This window comes from Lissotriton helveticus, chromosome 5_1 (genome assembly GCF_964261635.1).
Source record: "Lissotriton helveticus chromosome 5_1, aLisHel1.1, whole genome shotgun sequence".
Lineage (NCBI taxonomy): Eukaryota > Metazoa > Chordata > Amphibia > Caudata > Salamandridae > Lissotriton > Lissotriton helveticus.
In genome coordinates this window covers 2,023,826,251-2,023,849,358 of record NC_136065.1, presented here as the reverse complement: position 1 = coordinate 2,023,849,358, position 23,108 = coordinate 2,023,826,251, and the positions used below count along the sequence as shown (strand labels likewise).

General features: G+C 45.7%; 1 protein-coding gene across 1 annotated transcript in view; it reads left to right on the top strand.

The window, feature by feature from the left end:
• Positions 1-23,108, top strand: part of LOC144756199 (E3 ubiquitin-protein ligase TRIM39-like) — a 363,500-nt gene that overhangs the window by 325,271 nt on the left and 15,121 nt on the right. The window contains exon 8 of the mRNA XM_078645806.1: positions 599-625. Within this exon, the coding sequence (XP_078501932.1) occupies positions 599-625 (27 nt within the window). The remainder of the gene's footprint in view (positions 1-598; positions 626-23,108) is intronic.

Genomic DNA, 23,108 nt, shown 5'->3' with positions numbered 1-23,108 from the left:
TCAATGTTGTTTTTTCTCTGGATGCCGAAATATCAGCATTTGAGCAATTTAACTTTGTAACAATAATGCTTAAATGTTGAATGTTTAAAGGTTAATTTGACTAAATTTGGTTAATAAATCCCTTGAATTTATCAAAACGTTCCAAGCTGTTTCCTGTAAAGCCCAATTGTTTTTCTCTGTTTATGGAAATATAGAAATGTAGAGTTTGTCTAACATTCTTGTCCGGTGCTGTCTTATATGGTAACTTTGGGTAGCGAGTTCTACCCAGTTGCCAGCTTCCAGTAGCAGATGAAACCATTACTGTTGAACCAGACAGTTTCAAGTGTAATTAGTGACTCACTGGGTCAGGTTCATCACGATCAACCAACCTGTAAATCCGGTGATGCAATAGTACTCCTTTCAATTAATTTAATCAAGAACTCTTCCAATTGAAACCTTTTTGATTATTGAACACGAGCATTTCTTCTTATTTTGATGCAGGGAATATCTGCCTTCACTATATAGTTATGTTTTCAAAACCCTCATATGTAATCTTTTGTAATCTGTTCATTTTATTGTATAAGGCCTATTAACCTGTTTTTTTCTGTATTTCTCCTAGATTGGGAATCACCCATGCGATTTGCAGGTAATTAAAAACAATCCCTTCTAAATCATCCATTATATGGGGACCCAGCTGTTGTCTCAATGGCATAATGACTGTAAGAGATCAAATGCTTCATTTACCCCTGCGTAAGATACAGTATGTTCCCTCACAAAGGCTATGCTTTGCCATTTCCTCACTATCCTTGCAAACTCTCCTAATCAGGGATATGAATTTCCAAACCCTCTTGACTGGCAACAAGGGTTTTGACGAGATATTCTCGTCCTCGACACCACTGGAGCTAGCTGTACTGCTGCCTGGTAACATGCTGGATGGGTTATATGCATTGTCTAACAAAAATAAACTTTGTGAAAATACCGAATTTTATAACCCATTTCATCTTGAAACTTCACTATTGTAGTTTAATTCTCATTCATAAGGGGCATGACAAACACTGTTATGTGTGCACAACATATGGGATGATGCATGCTTTGATGAATCCAAAACACAGTTCGCTACTGTCATCTCCCGCACACCACAGACCAAAAGCAAGAATAAAATACTTCATATTTTCCTCAGTAAATACCTCACTACTACCTTTGTCCCAACACCCAATCAGTGGGGTATCTTGGCCAGTACAATTGGGGTGGGTGGTATAAGCTTCAGATTTTGAAACAATCACACTGGCAAATAATATTAAAATATATTATACGACATGGAGGGTGCATGAGAGGGACTTAAGGGGCAGTCGGAAGGGAGAGGAATGCAGATTGGCAGTGGTACTAAGTGAAAAATAAATGGTATTTTGGAAAATAATCAACATTGCAGAAGAATTTCAAAACAGAGGGGGAGATTGTGTGCATTTTTATCTGTGTGTATGTAAAATGTCTTGAGGAAATCCGACAGACGCCTCACCATAACAACTCACAACTGAAAGCACCTGTACTGAACTATTTTATAGAAAATACATTCATAACACCTCACTCCAAAACTACGCCCCTTCAGCCAATACTGTTACGACTCCATCGTTCTGCCTCTCGGAGACACTGTACATGGACCAACTGCAGCCTGGAGTCATCACTAAAACTCATACAAAGTCCCTGTATATAAGTTCTATCTGCTTCCCATTTCAATCTTGACACATTAGAAAAACTATAGTTGCTTCCATGAATGTCAAGTTCTATAATTCAATTCCAAGTATTGAATAAGAACTGGCATCGACTGTGCATTACTTTCTATTTTTGTAATTAACATTTTTGTATTAGTTCATATATACAGAATACAGATAGAAAATAACCAGGAGTAATTAGAAACATCTGAACCCTCATGATGATATACAGTACATAATGGAAAAACAAGGAACCAGAATAGCTATCAGTACCGGCGGTGGTTGTTACCATTTCTGCGGTCTGTGTACCTGCTGCATGGGTTGAGATCGTTCATCCTCTGTTGTCTTCGATACAGGTACCATTGCAGTAGATGCAGGTATTATGGGGTGCGGTAGAGGTGTGGAGGTAGTCTGAGACAGGTCCCAAGTGCTTGTGTGGGCGTATAATAAGCTACTCGGCTGCGCAGAATAGCAGCCCAGAGTGATATAATGCTTTATGAACATAGCATAGTAGCTTAAATTTAGCTCGCTTGCGTACAGGCAATCAATTAGGTGAATTTTAACAGAGGGAGGCTGAACTATTTGGGGCACTGCTACAAATGAGTCTGGCTGCTGCATTTCGAATAAACTGCAAGTGAGTAAACTGAAAATCAGTAATTCCCAGAGACAGAGAATGGCGTAATTCAGTCTGCTCATAATCATTGCCGGGTGACCATCTTTCGCCATTCCACCAGAATACATCGAAAGAGCTTGCATAGTAGTCGGAGCAGCCAAAAGCATTTGCCACAAGTGGTATATGCATGATCCTGCATGGAGAGAAAGTGCTCTAATAAGAATCCACAATTCCTAGCTACTCTCCTCGGTTCTTGGGCAGTACCCCAGAACAACGGCCATCACAAATTGTCCCAAGTACTGCGAGCTCTGCCAAAGAGCAAAATCTCTGTCTGCTCTGCATTAAATTTCAATCAGTGGCTCCGATTGACAACCTGTGAGAATATCTCTGGTCTCCCTATGTCTCTACCCTATAGAAACAATAACCTGAGTATCATTAGCATAGGAGCAGATCCCAAAGCCCTAAGCTTTGACAATATCTGCCAAGAAAGAGACATACATATTGAACAACGTAGAGCTAAGAGAAGAGACTTGAGAAACCCCACATTTGGACATTTCAGGGATAGACCTAAAAGTGACCATCTGAACTGACTGAGATCTTTAATCTGAAAAGGTCCAACCCACTGCAAAATTATCGAATTCGCACCAGTCTCATGTAATCTCTTTATTTGCAGGCTATGAGAGACCATGTCAAAACCTGTGTCAAAAGCTGCAGACAGATCAAAAAGTTGCCTAAATTGGCCTCAGCTCTTTCATGAGGTCTAAAGTGCTCATAGGAGATCTCTTCTAAAGGAGGTTGGATCTCAAAAGTCAAATAGATCTTCAACATTGTATCATAAAAAATGGAGCCACCCCTTCACATCGCTCAGCCAAGGAGTAGATTGTCTGAGTTAGACTTATAGGGTTGGCTAATACCCGTACAATTTTAAATGGTTCTTTCAGTTAACCACTATTTTCCTCCAGTCTCTTAAAAAAGTAATATTTTTTATGCTTTCTGAGCAGCTTATGATAAGCTTCAGTACAGATCTATAAGCCAATCAATCTTCAGAGTGCTTTCAGCACGGCCATAGGTACTCTAGTGCTTTGCATTTTCTCTTTTCCAACCTAAGCTCGTTAGAATACCAGTTCTCTAATGGGGATGAGCTAGATGAGTTGCCTGACGTCCATGGGGCACATCCATCAAATGCCTTAATCATGAGTTAAAATCTTATAAGTATGTTTCAAGAGGAGTGCCCAGCTCTGAGGGACAAAAATGACTTGTAAAATACTCAGAATTAGCTTTACTCCAGGCTCTCTTCGGGACTGGAGTGGAGCCACAGGTTATTGGCCTTCCCATAGACAGCATAAACGAAAAATAATTAGGAAGTGATCCAACCAATGGCTTAGGTCAATATCATAAATCTCAGTTGTATCAATATCTAAGATATGCCCTGCCCTATGAGTCAGGCCCTTTATCCAATGCTTTAATTGTAGATTCTTCCTCTCATTCGCCAATATTTTGCATAGAGAGTCCTCAATGTCTTGGAAATTAAGGTTTAAATCACTGATTATTAAAAAAAAAAAATAGGTTTTAAAACCAAAGGGGACAACCAAGCAAATAACTTAGTTGCCAGCTGAGAATTATGGCCAGGCGTCCTATAAAGAATGGCTCCACCTATTAACACCAAGGAGTTGTATGAAAGATGGAAAGCTAGGATCTCGCAGTCCCCCATCAGGGTTCTGCACTCTACTGCACAAAGATAAGAGTCCTTAACAAATAATTGCAATTCCCCAACCCCTGCCTGTCTTTTCAATCACATTTTAAAATCCGATATCCAGCTCGCACTGCTGATGTTAACGTTGGGAATCGCATAACTATCAATCCAGGTTTCTGTGATTAAGACTAGGTATGGTTTGGCACAATTGATTGTGTCCCATATTTCCATACTGTGTTTGGGGAGGGATCGGGTATTAAAATACATACCTTTAAAATTTGAGACATCAGACATCTCTGTAACAAGCCCTAAAATGGTGTGCATGAGTGGGTTTCCATTCTTAAGTCTCTCTGTGCCTTTGGCGCCCTCGATAGTTTATAAAGCTCCTTGTCTGCCCAACCGACTCAATTAATGATGACCCAGTAGAAAGGTCCCACTGTCCTCCTCAGTGCCCCTAGAACATGTTTGACAGTTTTCAAATTGTTATGGGCATAATAAGTAAAGCCTCACGAGAATACTTGAGCCTAGACTCCTCACCTCTATTTACATGGGCAGTGGTCCTGGCGACGGTCAGGCGCAGATGGCCCAATCTTGTGCCTAGACCTCTGAACTCTCCTTTAATGTGTCCCACCACAAAGATGGCGGGTGTCAAGCACACTAAAGCAAGAATTAAAGAAAGACCACAGTGGTTTAACACTCTAGTGGTCAGCCTGCCGACACCGCTGCCAAAAGTATAAAACTGCCCCGACAAAATATATGGTGCATTTAAAACTGAACGTTAACAACTGTCCCCAAACCAACCCAAAACATATTGGGGAGAATAATGTACAAAACACAAAAAAAGTGCTAAACTTAACACAATGCAATGGAGAAAATGGTCTGCAAGCCATACATCACTCTTTTTTTAGATAGTCCATTAACTGCACTGATTGTAGGTCGAGCAGGGAGTCCTCAGGACCATTCTCATGCATCACAGTAGTCTATGGTTGTCCCAGAAATGGTGCATTTACAGACCGTATCGTCTTGGGCTCCAGCTTCAGCAAAGGATGTGTGCTCTCTGTCAGTAACGATGTCTTAGGCTGATGGATTCCCTTGGACTCAAACACTCTCCAGCATGGCTCCCTGCTTCTTATCAGTGAGGGATTGCACCATGGGGAACCTGGGCATATATGGTTGGGCTTGACTGTAGTAGTTTATGTGTTGTACGCCAGGCGTAGACGGTGGTGGCCAGAACAGTTTGTGATTTTATCGGGTTGCCTACTTTCTCCTGTGCAAATAATTTGAACACTGCTGTTGCTCCCTAGGAGGGCAGTCTCTAATTGCACCTACTTGGGCATATCCAGTGTGTCATGTCAGATGTACCTGAGGGGCACAAGTTGTACTAGCCAGGAGCTGCATATGTTGGGAATCTAATGCCTCCCACCTCTCTCTGGCATGTTGTTTTCTAAGCTTCAGCCAGGGCTTCCGCCCTCTGCACAAGAATGTTTTCAAAGTTTTCCTGAGAGGCCTCCATCAGATGTTTGGTGATACAGAGAGGGATCATGGTGAACATATAATATACTTTGGGCATCACGTTAATTTTGATTATATGTGCCCCCCCTCAACCCAAAGAGAGAGAGATTGAGTAATGTCCAGTACTTCATATCTGTCTTGCTTTTTTCATGCAATGGGTGGAAGTTTTGTTCCACCATTCGTAGACAATTGGGGGAAACATCAATAGCCATGCATCTCAGGGTGGAAGTTGACAGACTATCTTCGCCAGCCGGTGTCCAGTGGTCTGTGAGTGGTAAGGCTTCACACTAGTCCCAGTTCACCTCAAATCCGGATAGGGATGAGAACTGAGAGATAGATCTGTGAAGGTTCTTACGCAGGGGGCTCTCCCATAGTTAGTAAGCCACATATGTCGGGGGAGTTACAAATTGCTATGACCAGTCATTTCAAGGCAGGAGTAAGTAGAAGGAGAGACAGAAGGCATCCCTCTGGTGCCTCTGTGTATGTCAAAGGGAGTACAGATGTAGCTTTTCCATGTAACTCTGGCCGTCAGGTGGGAGCATAGTTTTGTATGCTTTTCAGGAACACAGGTCCCATCCCACTCTTTCTCCGTACCTGGAACATGTAATTCAATTCTACCCTGTCAAATGCCTTTTCCGTGTTGAGGGACATCACCAACTTTTCTTCCCTGTTGTTGTGCATTTTCCAGAATACGCATGTCAGTGTTTATAGATATGATACTGATGTGTGATGCAGGACACACCCAACGCAATCCTTTTGTATGATGGATGGTTTACGTGTTTTAGCCTATTCGCCAGGAGTTTAGCCAATATCTTTTGTATCAATATTATGTTGCAAAATCAGTCAATAACTAGCATGACGAAGCGAATTTCAGGATAAGTGTAATGGTTGTGCTCTTGACCTCAGGGAGTTATTTATCAACAAGGGGTGGTGATGGACAGAGCTTCTGAATTAAGCAGAATACTCTCACCCAGTCAAGAGATCAGGGCTAGATGCAACACCGTTTTTTAGCTCACTGCACCATCCCAGTTCAGAACCTGGCTATATGCAAATTAGTCTGTTCCTGTCCCAGTGCATGATGGGAACAGGGCAAACCAAACTACCAAGCCAATTCTTACACTGGGAAGGAAACAAGCTTCCGGGGACCGGTTTCTGGCATTTCAGCCGTCGTCGGCCCGGCTTGCTTGAATCCTGATGGTGCAATGAGCAAGGGACTCACATCTGAGTATACCCTTCCACGCTTAGGGTGGACAAAATATTTATCAACAAGGGGTGGTGATGGACAGAGCTTCTGAATTAAGCAGAATACTCTCACCCAGTCAAGAGATCAGGGCTAGATCCAACACCGTTTTTTAGCTCACTGCACCATCCCAGTTCAGAACCTGGCTATATGCAAATTAGTCTATTCCTGTCCCAGTACATGATGGGAACAGGGCAAACCAAACTACCAAGCCAATTCTTACACTGGGAAGGAAACAAGCTTCCGGGGACCGGTTTCTGGCATTTCAGCCGTCGTCGGCCCGGCTTGCTTGAATCCTGATGGTGCAATGAGCAAGGGACTCACATCTGAGTATACCCTTCCACGCTTAGGGTGGACAAAATATTTATCAACAAGGGGTGGTGATGGACAGAGCTTCTGAATTAAGCAGAATACTCTCACCCAGTCAAGAGATCAGGGCTAGATCCAACACCGTTTTTTAGCTCACTGCACCATCCCAGTTCAGAACCTGGCTATATGCAAATTAGTCTGTTCCTGTCCCAGTGCATGATGGGAACTGGGCAAACCAAACTACCAAGCCAATTCTTACACTGGGAAGGAAACAAGCTTCCGGGGACCGATTTCTGGCATTTCAGCCGTCGTCGGCCCGGCTTGCTTGAATCCTGATGGTGCAATGAGCAAGGGACTCACATCTGAGTATACCCTTCCACGCTTAGGGTGGACAAAATATTTATCAACAAGGGGTGGTGATGGACAGAGCTTCTGAATTAAGCAGAATACTCTCACCCAGTCAAGAGATCAGGGCTAGATCCAACACCGTTTTTTAGCTCACTGCACTATCCCAGTTCAGAACCTGGCTATATGCAAATTAGTCTGTTCCTGTCCCAGTGCATGATGGGAACAGGGCAAACCAAACTACCAAGCCAATTCTTACACTGGGAAGGAAACAAGCTTCCGGGGACCGGTTTCTGGCATTTCAGCCGTCGTCGGCCCGGCTTGCTTGAATCCTGATGGTGCAATGAGCAAGGGACTCACATCTGAGTATACCCTTCCACGCTTAGGGTGGACAAAATATTTATCAACAAGGGGTGGTGATGGACAGAGCTTCTGAATTAAGCAGAATACTCTCACCCAGTCAAGAAATCAGGGCTAGATCCAACACCGTTTTTTAGCTCACTGCACCATCCCAGTTCAGAACCTGGCTATATGCAAATTAGTCTGTTCCTGTCCCAGTGCATGATGGGAACAGGGCAAACCAAACTACCAAGCCAATTCTTACACTGGGAAGGAAACAAGCTTCCGGGGACCGGTTTCTGGCATTTCAGCCGTCGTCGGCCCGGCTTGCTTGAATCCTGATGGTGCAATGAGCAAGGGACTCACATCTGAGTATACCCTTCCACGCTTAGGGTGGACAAAATATTTACCAACAAGGGGTGGTGATGGACAGAGCTTCTGAATTAAGCAGAATACTCTCACCCAGTCAAGAAATCAGGGCTAGATCCAACACCGTTTTTTAGCTCACTGCACCATCCCAGTTCAGAACCTGGCTATATGCAAATTAGTCTGTTCCTGTCCCAGTGCATGATGGCAACAGGGCAAACCAAACTACCAAGCCAATTCTTACACTGGGAAGGAAACAAGCTTCCGGGGACCGGTTTCTGGCATTTCAGCCGTCGTCGGCCCGGCTTGCTTGAATCCTGATGGTGCAATGAGCAAGGGACTCACATCTGAGTATACCCTTCCACGCTTAGGGTGGACAAAATATTTATCAACAAGGGGTGGTGATGGACAGAGCTTCTGAATTAAGCAGAATACTCTCACCCAGTCAAGAGATCAGGGCTAGATCCAACACCGTTTTTTAGCTCACTGCACCATCCCAGTTCAGAACCTGGCTATATGCAAATTAGTCTATTCCTGTCCCAGTACATGATGGGAACAGGGCAAACCAAACTACCAAGCCAATTCTTACACTGGGAAGGAAACAAGCTTCCGGGGACCGGTTTCTGGCATTTCAGCCGTCGTCGGCCCGGCTTCCTTGAATCCTGATGGTGCAATGAGCAAGGGACTCACATCTGAGTATACCCTTCCACGCTTAGGGTGGACAAAATATTTATCAACAAGGGGTGGTGATGGACAGAGCTTCTGAATTAAGCAGAATACTCTCACCCAGTCAAGAGATCAGGGCTAGATCCAACACCGTTTTTTAGCTCACTGCACCATCCCAGTTCAGAACCTGGCTATATGCAAATTAGTCTATTCCTGTCCCAGTACATGATGGGAACAGGGCAAACCAAACTACCAAGCCAATTCTTACACTGGGAAGGAAACAAGCTTCCGGGGACCGGTTTCTGGCATTTCAGCCGTCGTCGGCCCGGCTTGCTTGAATCCTGATGGTGCAATGAGCAAGGGACTCACATCTGAGTATACCCTTCCACGCTTAGGGTGGACAAAATATTTATCAACAAGGGGTGGTGATGGACAGAGCTTCTGAATTAAGCAGAATACTCTCACCCAGTCAAGAGATCAGGGCTAGATCCAACACTTTTTTTTAGCTCACTGCACCATCCCAGTTCAGAACCTGGCTATATGCAAATTAGTCTGTTCCTGTCCCAGTGCATGATGGGAACAGGGCAAACCAAACTACCAAGCCAATTCTTACACTGGGAAGGAAACAAGCTTCCGGGGACCGATTTCTGGCATTTCAGCCGTCGTCGGCCCGGCTTGCTTGAATCCTGATGGTGCAATGAGCAAGGGACTCACATCTGAGTATACCCTTCCACGCTTAGGGTGGACAAAATATTTATCAACAAGGGGTGGTGATGGACAGAGCTTCTGAATTAAGCAGAATACTCTCACCCAGTCAAGAGATCAGGGCTAGATCCAACACCGTTTTTTAGCTCACTGCACCATCCCAGTTCAGAACCTGGCTATATGCAAATTAGTCTGTTCCTGTCCCAGTGCATGATGGGAACTGGGCAAACCAAACTACCAAGCCAATTCTTACACTGGGAAGGAAACAAGCTTCCGAGGACCGGTTTCTGGCATTTCAGCCGTCGTCGGCCCGGCTTGCTTGAATCCTGATGGTGCAATGAGCAAGGGACTCACATCTGAGTATACCCTTCCACGCTTAGGGTGGACAAAATATTTATCAACAAGGGGTGGTGATGGACAGAGCTTCTGAATTAAGCAGAATACTCTCACCCAGTCAAGAGATCAGCGCTAGATCCAACACCGTTTTTTAGCTCACTGCACTATCCCAGTTCAGAACCTGGCTATATGCAAATTAGTCTGTTCCTGTCCCAGTGCATGATGGGAACAGGGCAAACCAAACTACCAAGCCAATTCTTACACTGGGAAGGAAACAAGCTTCCGGGGACCGGTTTCTGGCATTTCAGCCGTCGTCGGCCCGGCTTGCTTGAATCCTGATGGTGCAATAAGCAAGGGACTCACATCTGAGTATACCCTTCCACGCTTAGGGTGGACAAAATATTTATCAACAAGGGGTGGTGATGGACAGAGCTTCTGAATTAAGCAGAATACTCTCACCCAGTCAAGAAATCAGGGCTAGATCCAACACCGTTTTTTAGCTCACTGCACCATCCCAGTTCAGAACCTGGCTATATGCAAATTAGTCTGTTCCTGTCCCAGTGCATGATGGGAACAGGGCAAACCAAACTACCAAGCCAATTCTTACACTGGGAAGGAAACAAGCTTCCGGGGACCGGTTTCTGGCATTTCAGCCGTCGTCGGCCCGGCTTGCTTGAATCCTGATGGTGCAATGAGCAAGGGACTCACATCTGAGTATACCCTTCCACGCTTAGGGTGGACAAAATATTTACCAACAAGGGGTGGTGATGGACAGAGCTTCTGAATTAAGCAGAATACTCTCACCCAGTCAAGAAATCAGGGCTAGATCCAACACCGTTTTTTAGCTCACTGCACCATCCCAGTTCAGAACCTGGCTATATGCAAATTAGTCTGTTCCTGTCCCAGTGCATGATGGGAACAGGGCAAACCAAACTACCAAGCCAATTCTTACACTGGGAAGGAAACAAGCTTCCGGGGACCGGTTTCTGGCATTTCAGCCGTCGTCGGCCCGGCTTGCTTGAATCCTGATGGTGCAATGAGCAAGGGACTCACATCTGAGTATACCCTTCCACGCTTAGGGTGGACAAAATATTTATCAACAAGGGGTGGTGATGGACAGAGCTTCTGAATTAAGCAGAATACTCTCACCCAGTCAAGAGATCAGGGCTAGATCCAACACCGTTTTTTAGCTCACTGCACCATCCCAGTTCAGAACCTGGCTATATGCAAATTAGTCTATTCCTGTCCCAGTACATGATGGGAACAGGGCAAACCAAACTACCAAGCCAATTCTTACACTGGGAAGGAAACAAGCTTCCGGGGACCGGTTTCTGGCATTTCAGCCGTCGTCGGCCAGGCTTGCTTGAATCCTGATGGTGCAATGAGCAAGGGACTCACATCTGAGTATACCCTTCCACGCTTAGGGTGGACAAAATATTTATCAACAAGGGGTGGTGATGGACAGAGCTTCTGAATTAAGCAGAATACTCTCACCCAGTCAAGAGATCAGGGCTAGATCCAACACCGTTTTTTAGCTCACTGCACTATCCCAGTTCAGAACCTGGCTATATGCAAATTAGTCTGTTCCTGTCCCAGTGCATGATGGGAACTGGGCAAACCAAACTACCAAGCCAATTCTTACACTGGGAAGGAAACAAGCTTCCGGGGACCGGTTTCTGGCATTTCAGCCGTCGTCGGCCCGGCTTGCTTGAATCCTGATGGTGCAATGAGCAAGGGACTCACATCTGAGTATACCCTTCCACGCTTAGGGTGGACAAAATATTTATCAACAAGGGGTGGTGATGGACAGAGCTTCTGAATTAAGCAGAATACTCTCACCCAGTCAAGAAATCAGGGCTAGATCCAACACCGTTTTTTAGCTCACTGCACCATCCCAGTTCAGAACCTGGCTATATGCAAATTAGTCTGTTCCTGTCCCAGTTCATGATGGGAACAGGGCAAACCAAACTACCAAGCCAATTCTTACACTGGGAAGGAAACAAGCTTCCGGGGACCGGTTTCTGGCATTTCAGCCGTCGTCGGCCCGGCTTGCTTGAATCCTGATGGTGCAATGAGCAAGGGACTCACATCTGAGTATACCCTTCCACGCTTAGGGTGGACAAAATATTTATCAACAAGGGGTGGTGATGGACAGAGCTTCGGAATTAAGCAGAATACTCTCACCCAGTCAAGAGATCAGGGCTAGATCCAACACCGTTTTTTATCTCACTGCACCATCCCAGTTCAGAACCTGGCTATATGCAAATTAGTCTATTCCTGTCCCAGTACATGATGGGAACAGGGCAAACCAAACTACCAAGCCAATTCTTACACTGGGAAGGAAACAAGCTTCCGGGGACCGGTTTCTGGCATTTCAGCCGTCGTCGGCCCGGCTTGCTTGAATCCTGATGGTGCAATGAGCAAGGGACTCACATCTGAGTATACCCTTCCACGCTTAGGATGGACAAAATATTTATCAACAAGGGGTGGTGATGGACAGAGCTTCTGAATTAAGCAGAATACTCTCACCCAGTCAAGAGATCAGGGCTAGATCCAACACCGTTTTTTAGCTCACTGCACTATCCCAGTTCAGAACCTGGCTATATGCAAATTAGTCTGTTCCTGTCCCAGTGCATGATGGGAACAGGGCAAACCAAACTACCAAGCCAATTCTTACACTGGGAAGGAAACAAGCCTCCGGGGACCGGTTTCTGGCATTTCAGCCGTCGTCGGCCCGGCTTGCTTGAATCCTGATGGTGCAATGAGCAAGGGACTCACATCTGAGTATACCCTTCCACGCTTAGGGTGGACAAAATATTTATCAACAAGGGGTGGTGATGGACAGAGCTTCTGAATTAAGCAGAATACTCTCACCCAGTCAAGAGATCAGGGCTAGATCCAACACCGTTTTTTAGCTCACTGCACCATCCCAGTTCAGAACCTGGCTATATGCAAATTAGTCTGTTCCTGTCCCAGTGCATGATGGGAACAGGGCAAACCAAACTACCAAGCCAATTCTTACACTGGGAAGGAAACAAGCTTCCGGGGACCGGTTTCTGACATTTCAGTCGTCGTCGGCCCGGCTTGCTTGAATCCTGATGGTGCAATGAGCAAGGGACTCACATCTGAGTATACCCTTCCACGCTTACGGTGGACAAAATATTTATCAACAAGGGGTGGTGATGGACAGAGCTTCTGAATTAAGCAGAATACTCTCACCCAGTCAAGAGATCAGGGCTAGATCCAACACCGTTTTTTAGCTCACTGCACCATCCCAGTTCAGAACCTGGCTATATGCAAATTAGTCTGTTCCTGTCCCAGTGCATGATGGGAACAGGGCAAACCAAACTACCAAGCCAATTCTTACACTGGGAAGGAAACAAGCTTCCGGGGACCGGTTTCTGGCATTTCAGCCGTCGTCGGCCCGGCTTGCTTGAATCCTGATGGTGCAATGAGCAAGGGACTCACATCTGAGTATACCCTTCCACGCTTAGGGTGGACAAAATATTTATCAACAAGGGGTGGTGATGGACAGAGCTTCTGAATTAAGCAGAATACTCTCACCCAGTCAAGAGATCAGGGCTAGATCCAACACCGTTTTTTAGCTCACTGCACCATCCCAGTTCAGAACCTGGCTATATGCAAATTAGTCTGTTCCTGACCCAGTGCATGATGGGAACAGGGCAAACCAAACTACCAAGCCAATTCTTACACTGGGAAGGAAACAAGCTTCCGGGGACCGGTTTCTGGCATTTCAGCCGTCGTCGGCCCGGCTTGCTTGAATCCTGATGGTGCAATGAGCAAGGGACTCACATCTGAGTATACCCTTCCACGCTTAGGGTGGACAAAATATTTATCAACAAGGGGTGGTGATGGACAGAGCTTCTGAATTAAGCAGAATACTCTCACCCAGTCAAGAGATCAGGGCTAGATCCAACACCGTTTTTTAGCTCACTGCACCATCCCAGTTCAGAACCTGGCTATATGCAAATTAGTCTTGAATTGTTTTGGCCACCACAAGCGTGGAAGGGTATGCTCAGACATGAGTCCCTTGCTCACTGCACCATCAGGATTCAAGCAAGCCGGGCCGAAGACGGCTGTAAAGCCAGAAACCGGTCCCCGGAAGCTTGTTTCCTTTCCAGTAAAGAATTGGCTTGGTAGTTTGGTCTGCCCTGTTCCCATGATGCACTGGGCCAGGGACAGACTAATTTGCATATAGCCAGGTTCTGAACTGGGATGGTGCAGTGAGCTAAAAAACGGTGATGGATCAGGCCCTGATCTGTTGACTGGGTAGGAGTGTTCTGATTAACTCAGATACTCTGTCCATCACCACCCCCTTTTTGAATCGTTTTGGCCACCACAAGCGTGGAAGGGTATGCTCAGACATGAGTCCCTTGCTCACTGCACCATCAGGATTCAAGCAAGCCGGGCCGAAGACGGCTGTAATGCCAGAAACCGGTCCCCGGAAGCTTGTTTCCTTTCCAGTAAAGAATTGGCTTGGTAGTTTGGTCTGCCCTGTTCCCATGATGCACTGGGCCAGGGACAGACTAATTTGCATATAGCCAGGTTCTGAACTGGGATGGTGCAGTGAGCTAAAAAACGGTGATGGATCAGGCCCTGATCTGTTGACTGGGTAGGAGTGTTCTGATTAACTCAGATACTCTGTCCATCACCACCCCCTTTTTGAATCGTCTTGACCTCAGGGAGAGCGGCGAAAGAGGGTCAGTCTTCGGTGCATACTTTACAGAGCAAGGGGGCCATGATGTCCTTACGTGTTTTATAGAAGTCTGCCGGGTAGCTGTCCATGCCCAGAGACCTGCCGTGTTGTAGGCCTTCTTGCGCCTCTATAATCTCCTCTACCGTAATTTCGGCTTCCAGGGACCGTCTTTGGTCAGGTGTGAGTCGGGGATCTCGTGTCGTGCCAGGAAGGACTAAATGTACTCTTGCAGTTTTAGAGGCGTAGAGGGTATATCAAAATAGACACTGAATGGCTCCATTATATGGGGTGAGTGCATGAGTGGCACATAACTGCAGCAGCAAGACTTCTCTCACACCATACTGGCCATCCTCCAAATGGATTGGAGGATGGCCAGTATGGTGTGAGAGAAGTCTTGTTACTGCGGTTATGTTCCAATTCCATGAGTCGACCCATTTTCTCCCCTCGCTCATAGTGTCTCAGTTTGAGGTGAAATAGGGATGCTTGAGATTTGGGGGTGTATTGTCTGTTAAGTTTGTGCTTTGCTTGCAGCAAAGCATGTAATGTGGTCAGCGATTGGGAGTATTGGGTCATTAGAGTGGCAATGTCAGTGCCAAGAAGAACCTCTTTGTGTGTGGCCTCACATTTCTGTGCTGTTTCTCTCATTATATCAATCATCCAGTCATTGAGGGATAGGAAGGTTTGTAGGTGGGAGTGTAGTCATTCCTTGTCGGCAGGCAATTTGGATTGAGAGATTGTCTCCAGTGGATCACTGGGGGATGTATCATGCCCAAGTTGAGCCATGTCTGTAGGACAACATGATCAGAAACCCCCTTGGGAGCAATGGCAGCATCCACTAGGTGTCCCAAAAGGGTTGCATTGAGCAAAAAGAATTCAATCCCAGTACCGATATATGTATGGTATCTCGCCTTGGGGATTAGGAGTCTCCAATGGTAATGCAAGGATAAGTGTGTTGTCATGTCTTCAAGAAGGCCCCTGTCAGAGATGTTGAGTGCCAAGGGGTTGTCAGATTTGTCCATGTAGAGGTCTTGCTTCATGTTCCAGTTGCCCCATAACAGTAACTTAGTGTTCGAAGCATATGAGCTGAAGAATACATACGTGTGCATAGATTCCCATCTGGCATTGGGCTCGAATGTTTGCAGTTTGTTGTTGTTTTGGAAGAAGTCTTTGTAGTCACGAGGTGACTTCTCCCTTGGACGATAGTGCGCATGGACATCGACTCCATCCTTAGATAGGTTTTTTTCTGCCATCGGGTTCGGATGTGACTTGCTGCGCTCTGGTTCGGTACCATGTTTCCAACCCTTTCGATGCGCAACTCATCTCCATTCGACGGTATTGTTTCATTTGCGTGCCCTTCGACGTGCTTACCTCAATATCCTCGATTCCGGTCGTCGACGCGGGCCGCTGGGCCTACCTGCGCCAATCGGCTCTACGGCTAATGGAAAGGACTCCATTTAAAAAATGCCCCCAGTGTAGAGCTAAATTACTGCACAGTGACCACCACAAGGTCTACAACATTTGCCTCTCACCAGAACACGAGGAAAAGGATTGCCAAGCCTGCGCCTCTTTTCACTCTAAAAGGACTATCCGTGATCGTCGGGCTCCACGACACATTATGGCTCAACAGGCTACACTGGCACCACATGACATCTTCGAAGAAGGCCCTATGTTCCAGAGGCAGAGGATTCGGAGGAACTCTACATCCTCTCTGAATCTGATGACTCTGACTCCGATGAGCACATTACTCCAGGTGAGTACAAACGTCCATCCCCCTGCCCCATCAGGAAAAACAGAAGGCTCTGGTTAAAACTGCGCCTGAAGGCCTTAGTCAAGACCGAGGGAAAACTTCAGGAGCCCCCCCTGCGGGCCCGGCTCCGAATACAAAGGGCAAGCCTTCCGGGACCGAGCAAGTTGCATATTAGTACCCATAGAACACCTTCAGTTCCAAAATCAGGGATACACCCTATTCCCATTACACCTAAAAAGACCTCAGTATCGAACCCTTCGGCACTGAAAGACCGTAAGGTCTCAGAACCGAACAAACACCGAAAACCTTTGGACCTGAAGTAGATTTCTGACTCGACACCGACATTGAAGCCAAAGGAGCACAAGACCCCTCCTACGGCTCCAGAACCCAAATCAAAACCACGTTCGGAACTAAAAAAAATCAGCACCAAAAGGAGACAACAAGCAGGAAGAACTCTTTCGGCCAGATCCTATAGACCCGAAACAAAAGACATTACATTTGGACCCTAAAATAGGCCATATTGTCAGTCTCCCAACAAAGAAGAGGAAATCAGATACCTCAGACTCTCCTGAGGTATCTGTGAAGAGAAGTGACTTTTTAACTTCACCCCTAAGACCCTCTTCTCCTATTATTCCTACCAAACCTTTGTCTCCTACAAACTCTCCTATACACTCTCCTAGACTCTCTCCATACTCACCCTTACCACCACAGAATGAGGATGATCTGGGGACGGGGGTGGACATGATAAAGATCCCTTAGATGACCCGGATGATGACACTACTACACCACAGGATACATGGGAAGAGTACAACAATCCCACACATCCTCCATACCTTCCTGATCCAGATGCATACCCATCTAGGCCATCTCCCCCAGATGATAATATGGGGTTTAGTCAGCTCATTAATAGGGCTGCACAATATCATGGTGTTGAACTACATTCAGACCCCATTGACGAAGACTTCTTACTAGACACTTTTGATAAGTCACAAAAACCAATACATACATACATTGCCCATGCTCAAAGGTATCATTAAACATGCACCACACATATTTAAAGACCCTGTCAGGACCAGGATTCTCAATCCTCGGATTGATGAAAAGTATAAGCCTGCCCCTAACGATCCAATTTACATCAAAGGACAACTCCCTTTAGATTATTTGGTAGTGTCCAATGCAAGAAAACGTGCTAATTCCCAAACCTCTAGTGATGCTCCTCCTCCAGACAAAGAGTCTAAACTGCTAGATGCATCAGGCAAACAAACTGCCTCCCAAGCAGCCAATCACTGGAGAATAGCTAATGCACAGGCATTGCTTGCCAGATATGACAGGGCTCACTACGATGAGCTTGAAGATCTTATTCAACATTTACCTGACCAATACAAAGCCAAGGCCAACGCTTTGGTCCAAGAGGGCAAGGTAATTACACATGCATCCATCAAATGTGCCCTCGATGCAGCAGACAGCACATCTAGATCTCTCAACACCAGTGTCTCACTTCGCAGATATGCATGGTTGCGCATTTCTGGTTTTAAACAAGAAGTACAAACAACTATCTTAAATCAGCCGTTCAATCAAGAACACCTCTCTGGCCCAGCTGTGGATACAGCTTTAGAGAAAATTAAACAAAGACACAGACACTGCAAAATCTATGGGAGCATTACAATCGCAAACACCACAAGGTTCCTTTCGTCGCTCCTTTTATTGGGGTGCATCCAAAAACATTAGCACAGACACTATTTCCTCTACCTACAAAAGTCCCACTCAAACATCCCCCAACAAGGCATATTTTAGAGGGGGGTACAGAGGAAATAATAAAAAGGGTAGAGGCAGAGGTAACAAAAACCAAACCTCCCCTAATACCAAACAATGACTTCCCTCCTCTTCCTCCAGACCATTCCACTCCGGTCGGAGGAAGGCTCTACTTGTCTGCAACTCCATCACTACAGACAGGCAGGTAAGACAAATTATCCAGTATGGTTACAGCCCGGAACTTATATCAACTCCCCCAACCATACCGCCCAAACAACGTCCAATGTCCACGGAACAGCTAATGCTCCTGAAAGTTCCCCACCAGCATCAAGGGGCAGGGGTTTACTCCCTCTATTCTCATCCCCAAAACAGACGGTACTCTCAGACCAATACAAGACCTCCGACCTTTGAATATCTACATACAATCAGACCACTTTCACATGATCACCCTTCAACCGGTCCTCCCACTGCTTCAACAAGGCGACTTTCTTGCCACTCTAGAGCTCAAGGATGCCTACTTCCATATTTCTATACACCCTGCTCACAGGAAATATCTAAGGATTGTAGTGGACGGTCAGCACTATGGGCCCTATTCACAGAATTCACTTAACACAAAATCCTAAACTTACTACTTTTGGTATTCACAGAATGCACTTACTACTTTTGGTATTTACAGAATGCACTTACTACTTTCTGGTATTCACAGAATGGATTTACGACTACTAACTTTACGTCCGCGCGGAGTTCCGGCCGAGAGGCGGAGCTTCCGGTCAGGAGGCAGAGCTTCCGGCCCGGAGATGGGGATTCTGGCCGGTGGTGGTGATTTAGCCATGGCCGAAATCTCCACCTCTGGGCCGGAAGTCCCACCTCTGGGCCAGAAGTTTCGCCTCCAGGCTGGAAGCTTCGCCTCTCTGCTGGAAGCTCCGCCTCCGGGACGGAATCTCCGGCCCGAGTGCGGACGTAAAGTTAGTTGTCGTAAATCCATTCTGTGAATACCAAAAGTAGTAAATGCATTCTGTGAATACCAAAAGTAGTACGTTTAGGATTTTGTCTTAAGTTATTTCTGTGAATCAGGTCCTATCAATTCAAGGTCCTCCCATTCAGAGTGACTACAGCACCCAGAGTCTTGACAAAGTGTCTAGCAGTAGTAGCCGCCCACTTGCGAAGACAACAAATTCATGTGTTTCCATACCTGGACGACTGGCTGATAAAAGCCAAGTCATACAGCCAGTGCTCACCACACTCACCAAACAATTCAGCTGCTCCTCGACTTGGGGTTCACAATAAACCTCACCAAGTCACATCTTCAACCGTCCCACATACAGTAGTATCTAGGGGTCACACTAGACACTTCCAAAGCCCTTGCATACCCCAATCTATTCAGAATAGCCAGTATGCAAACCCTCATTACAAAATTTCAACCCCAACACTCACTAACAGCTCAAGTGTCTATGCAACTCATAGGAATGATGGGCTCTTGCATTTTCATAGTACCTCAAGCAAGGCTTCAAATGCGCCCTTTACAAAAATGTTAAGCACATCAGTGGAGCCAGGCTCAAGGTCAACTTTCAAATCTGGTGTTGGTGTGACGCACACATCGCTTTCTGCAGTGGTGGAACACACAAAACCTTTCCAAAGGGCGGCCGTTCCTACACCCAGTTCCATAGAGAGTGCTAACAGCGGACGCATCGCTCACCGGCTGGGGAGCCCATCACCTAAACCATACAATTCAGGGCAGGTGGGCCCCTCACCAAAAAGTGCTCCACATCAATCACTCGGAGTTACTGGCAATCTTTTCTAGCATTAAAATCATTCCAAACACATCTCATCAACCAAACTGTCCTTGTCTGCACAGACAATATGACAGCAATGTATTATATACAAAAACAAGGAGGAACACATTCTTTCCAGCTTTCTCAACTAGCGCAAAGCATATGGAAATGGGCCATCCCACAAAAGATATACCTTCTAGCAGAACATCTTCAGCACATCCATGAATGCGAACTTCATCCACAAGTTCTTCTTCCGTTTTTTCAGATGTGGGCCACCCAGACATAGGTCTGTTTGCCACAAATGCAAATGCAAAATGGCCAACCTTCGTCGTCATTATCCACACCCATTGTCCAAGGGCAAATTTGCGTACGCTTTTCCGCCACTCCCGCTCATTCCATTAGTAGTACGCAATCTCAACAACAGTCTCAAGATGATCCTGGTTGCTCCAACATGGTGCCGGCAACCATGGTTCACAACACTCCTGGAACTTTCAGTAGTGCCACACCAAAAACTACAACTCTCCCGAAAGCTTCTTATACAGAACCATGGAGAGATAAGGCATCCAGATCCAGCTCAACTAAACCTAGCAATCTGGCTCCTGAAGTCCTATAGTTCGGTTACCTCAACCTCCCACCGGAAAGTATGAACATTATTAAAGAAGCTAGACGCCCTACTACTAGAGTTTGCTATGCAGCCAAATGGAGAAAAAAATTGTAATTTACTGCAATAACAACAAAATTGACCAACTAGATGCTTCAATTCAATACATTATTTGCTATTTACTGCATCTACAAAGATGTAATCTGGCATACACATCCATAAGACAACATCTTGCTGCCCTTGCCGTTTACTTACAAAACAGACAACATTTGTCATTGTTTAGGGTACCCACCATCAAAGCGTTTATGGAAGGCCTTAAAAGGATAATTCCTCCCACAATCCCACCCTCTCCAGTGTGGAATTTAAACATTGTCCTTACTAGGCTCATGGGTCCTCCATTTGAACCTCTACACAAATGTGAACTGCAATACCTTACATGGAAAGTAGCTTTCCTTGTCGCACTCACCTCTCTTAGAAGAGTAAGTGAGATCAAGGCGTAAACCATACAAGAACCATTCTTACAAATGCATCATAACAAAGTGGTTCTTAGAACAAATCCAAAATTCCTCCCCAAAGTAATCTTTGCTTTCCATCTCAATCAATCTGTGTCATTACCTGGTTCTTCCCCAAAATCAGATCTTGTGGCGGAGAGAGCCCTTCACACACTTGATGTCAAAAGGGCTCCTCTTTATTACATTGCCAGAACTAAACCTTTTAGAAACACAAACCAACTGTTTGTAGCTTTCTCTCCACCTCTTAAAGGAAACCCCATTTCCAAAGCTGGAATTGCCAGGTGGATAGTCAAATGTATTCAAATATGCTACCACAAAGCAAAACACACATTAACAATTCCCCCTAGAGTGCACTCAACACGCAAATTGTCTGTCTGTTCTTAGGGAACATTCCCTTCGATAATATTTGTAAAACAGCAACATGGTCTACGCCACACACCTTCACCAAACAATATTGTGTAGATGTGCAGGCAAAACAACAAGCTTCTGTGGGGCAGGCTGTTCTTTAAACACTTTTTTAGACCACTGCAACAGATACAGGTGACCACCACTGAGGGAGAGCACTGCTATACAGTCTAAGCACAAGTATGTATTCTGCAGCTCATATGCCTCGAATGGAAAATGCTACTTACCTGTATGCATCTGTTCTGGATGTATGACGCTACAACGCGTACCGTTACAACGCGTACTTTTACAACGCAGGTTTAACAACGCAAGTCGTTACAACGACTTGCGTTGGGGGCGCTGGATAGTGAATAGTTTAATTTACTATTCCAACTCCAGTCCCCGTGGATAGTAGGGAAGGTGTTGGATAGTAAATTAACCTATCCCCTATCCTAGAGCGCCCTCCAGCTAAAGTTGTTGTAACGACTTTCGTTGTAAATCCTGTGTTGTAACGGTACCACGTTGTAACGGTTCTGTTGTAAAGGATGTTCCCCATCTGTTCTTGGCATGTAGAGCTGCAGAATCACATACGCCGACCCGCCTCCCCGGCACCTCTAGCTGTTCCAGCATTATCTTACTTAGATACATTACACATGTACATCTTTTATGTTTCTTACAAACTCCATCATTTCCCTTCACGGTGAAAAACAATCGAAGGATGGAGTCGATGCCCATGTGCACTATTGTCCAAGGGAGGAGTCACCTATCTGGTGACTGCAAAGACGTCTTTCAAGACAACAACAAACTGCAAACATGCGGGCCCAACACAAGATCGCAATCTATGCACAAGTATGTGATTCTGCAGCTCTACATGCCAAGAACAGATGCATACTGGTAAGTAGCATTTTCCTATAGGCTGCTGCTGTATGATCTTGACTATGCCTGCCACAGTTGTTCTCTTTGAATGGGTTGGGGCATATACAGAAACCTATTAAGAATGTCCGATTGTGTAAGGACGACAATGTAGGTCCCTACAGACTTTGTGGGTTTTCAGTGGGATGTGTTTAGTCAGTAGAATGCCAACTTTGCCCTCACAGTGTAGTTTGTCAGAGTCAGTTTCATGGTCTCCCAGTGTGAGTTTACTTGCATGATGTTCTCTCCCTACCAATTCCCTAAGTAGTTTCTGGCTTTCTTCCTCCAATAAGTACATTTACTGCAGGAGGGACATGTCTGGCCACAGTGATTGGGTGTAATAAAATATTTTCTTCTGTATGGAGTAGTTGGTGCTTCTGTTGATGTTCAGAGAGACCACTAAGAAGTACTGTCTCTGTGTCATTAGCCCCGGTGGTGTGGTGTCAGAGGTGACATTCAGGGGTATGAGGACTAGAAATGGATGAAGGGGTGCTGGTCATGGACCCCTGAAGAGCTTGCTGTCAAAGGATAAGTGGTGCTTACTTGGATTGAATGAGTGCCACTATGCTGTTCCTGGGGTCTTCTGGAGGCAGTGGTAGGTACAGAAATATGGGTTGACCTAAGTGTCTAGAGAGACATTGTGTGGAAATGGGTGAGAGGCAGAAGGGTACCCAATGGTGTGTAGGCGTCAAAGTGTATTGTGTGACATTCCTACTTGTGCATTAACCCCAGACAGTGAAAGGGACCTGACTGATGGACAAGTGGTCTACAATGGGGACAGTGATTTGTCCCCCGGCCGGGGTTCTTTAGAGGTATGCCAATACTTTGGATCCCGTGGCCAGTGTTTTAAAACATCTTCTAGTCACAGCTGTTCCTCTGCAGGAGTAAGTGGCAGGTCA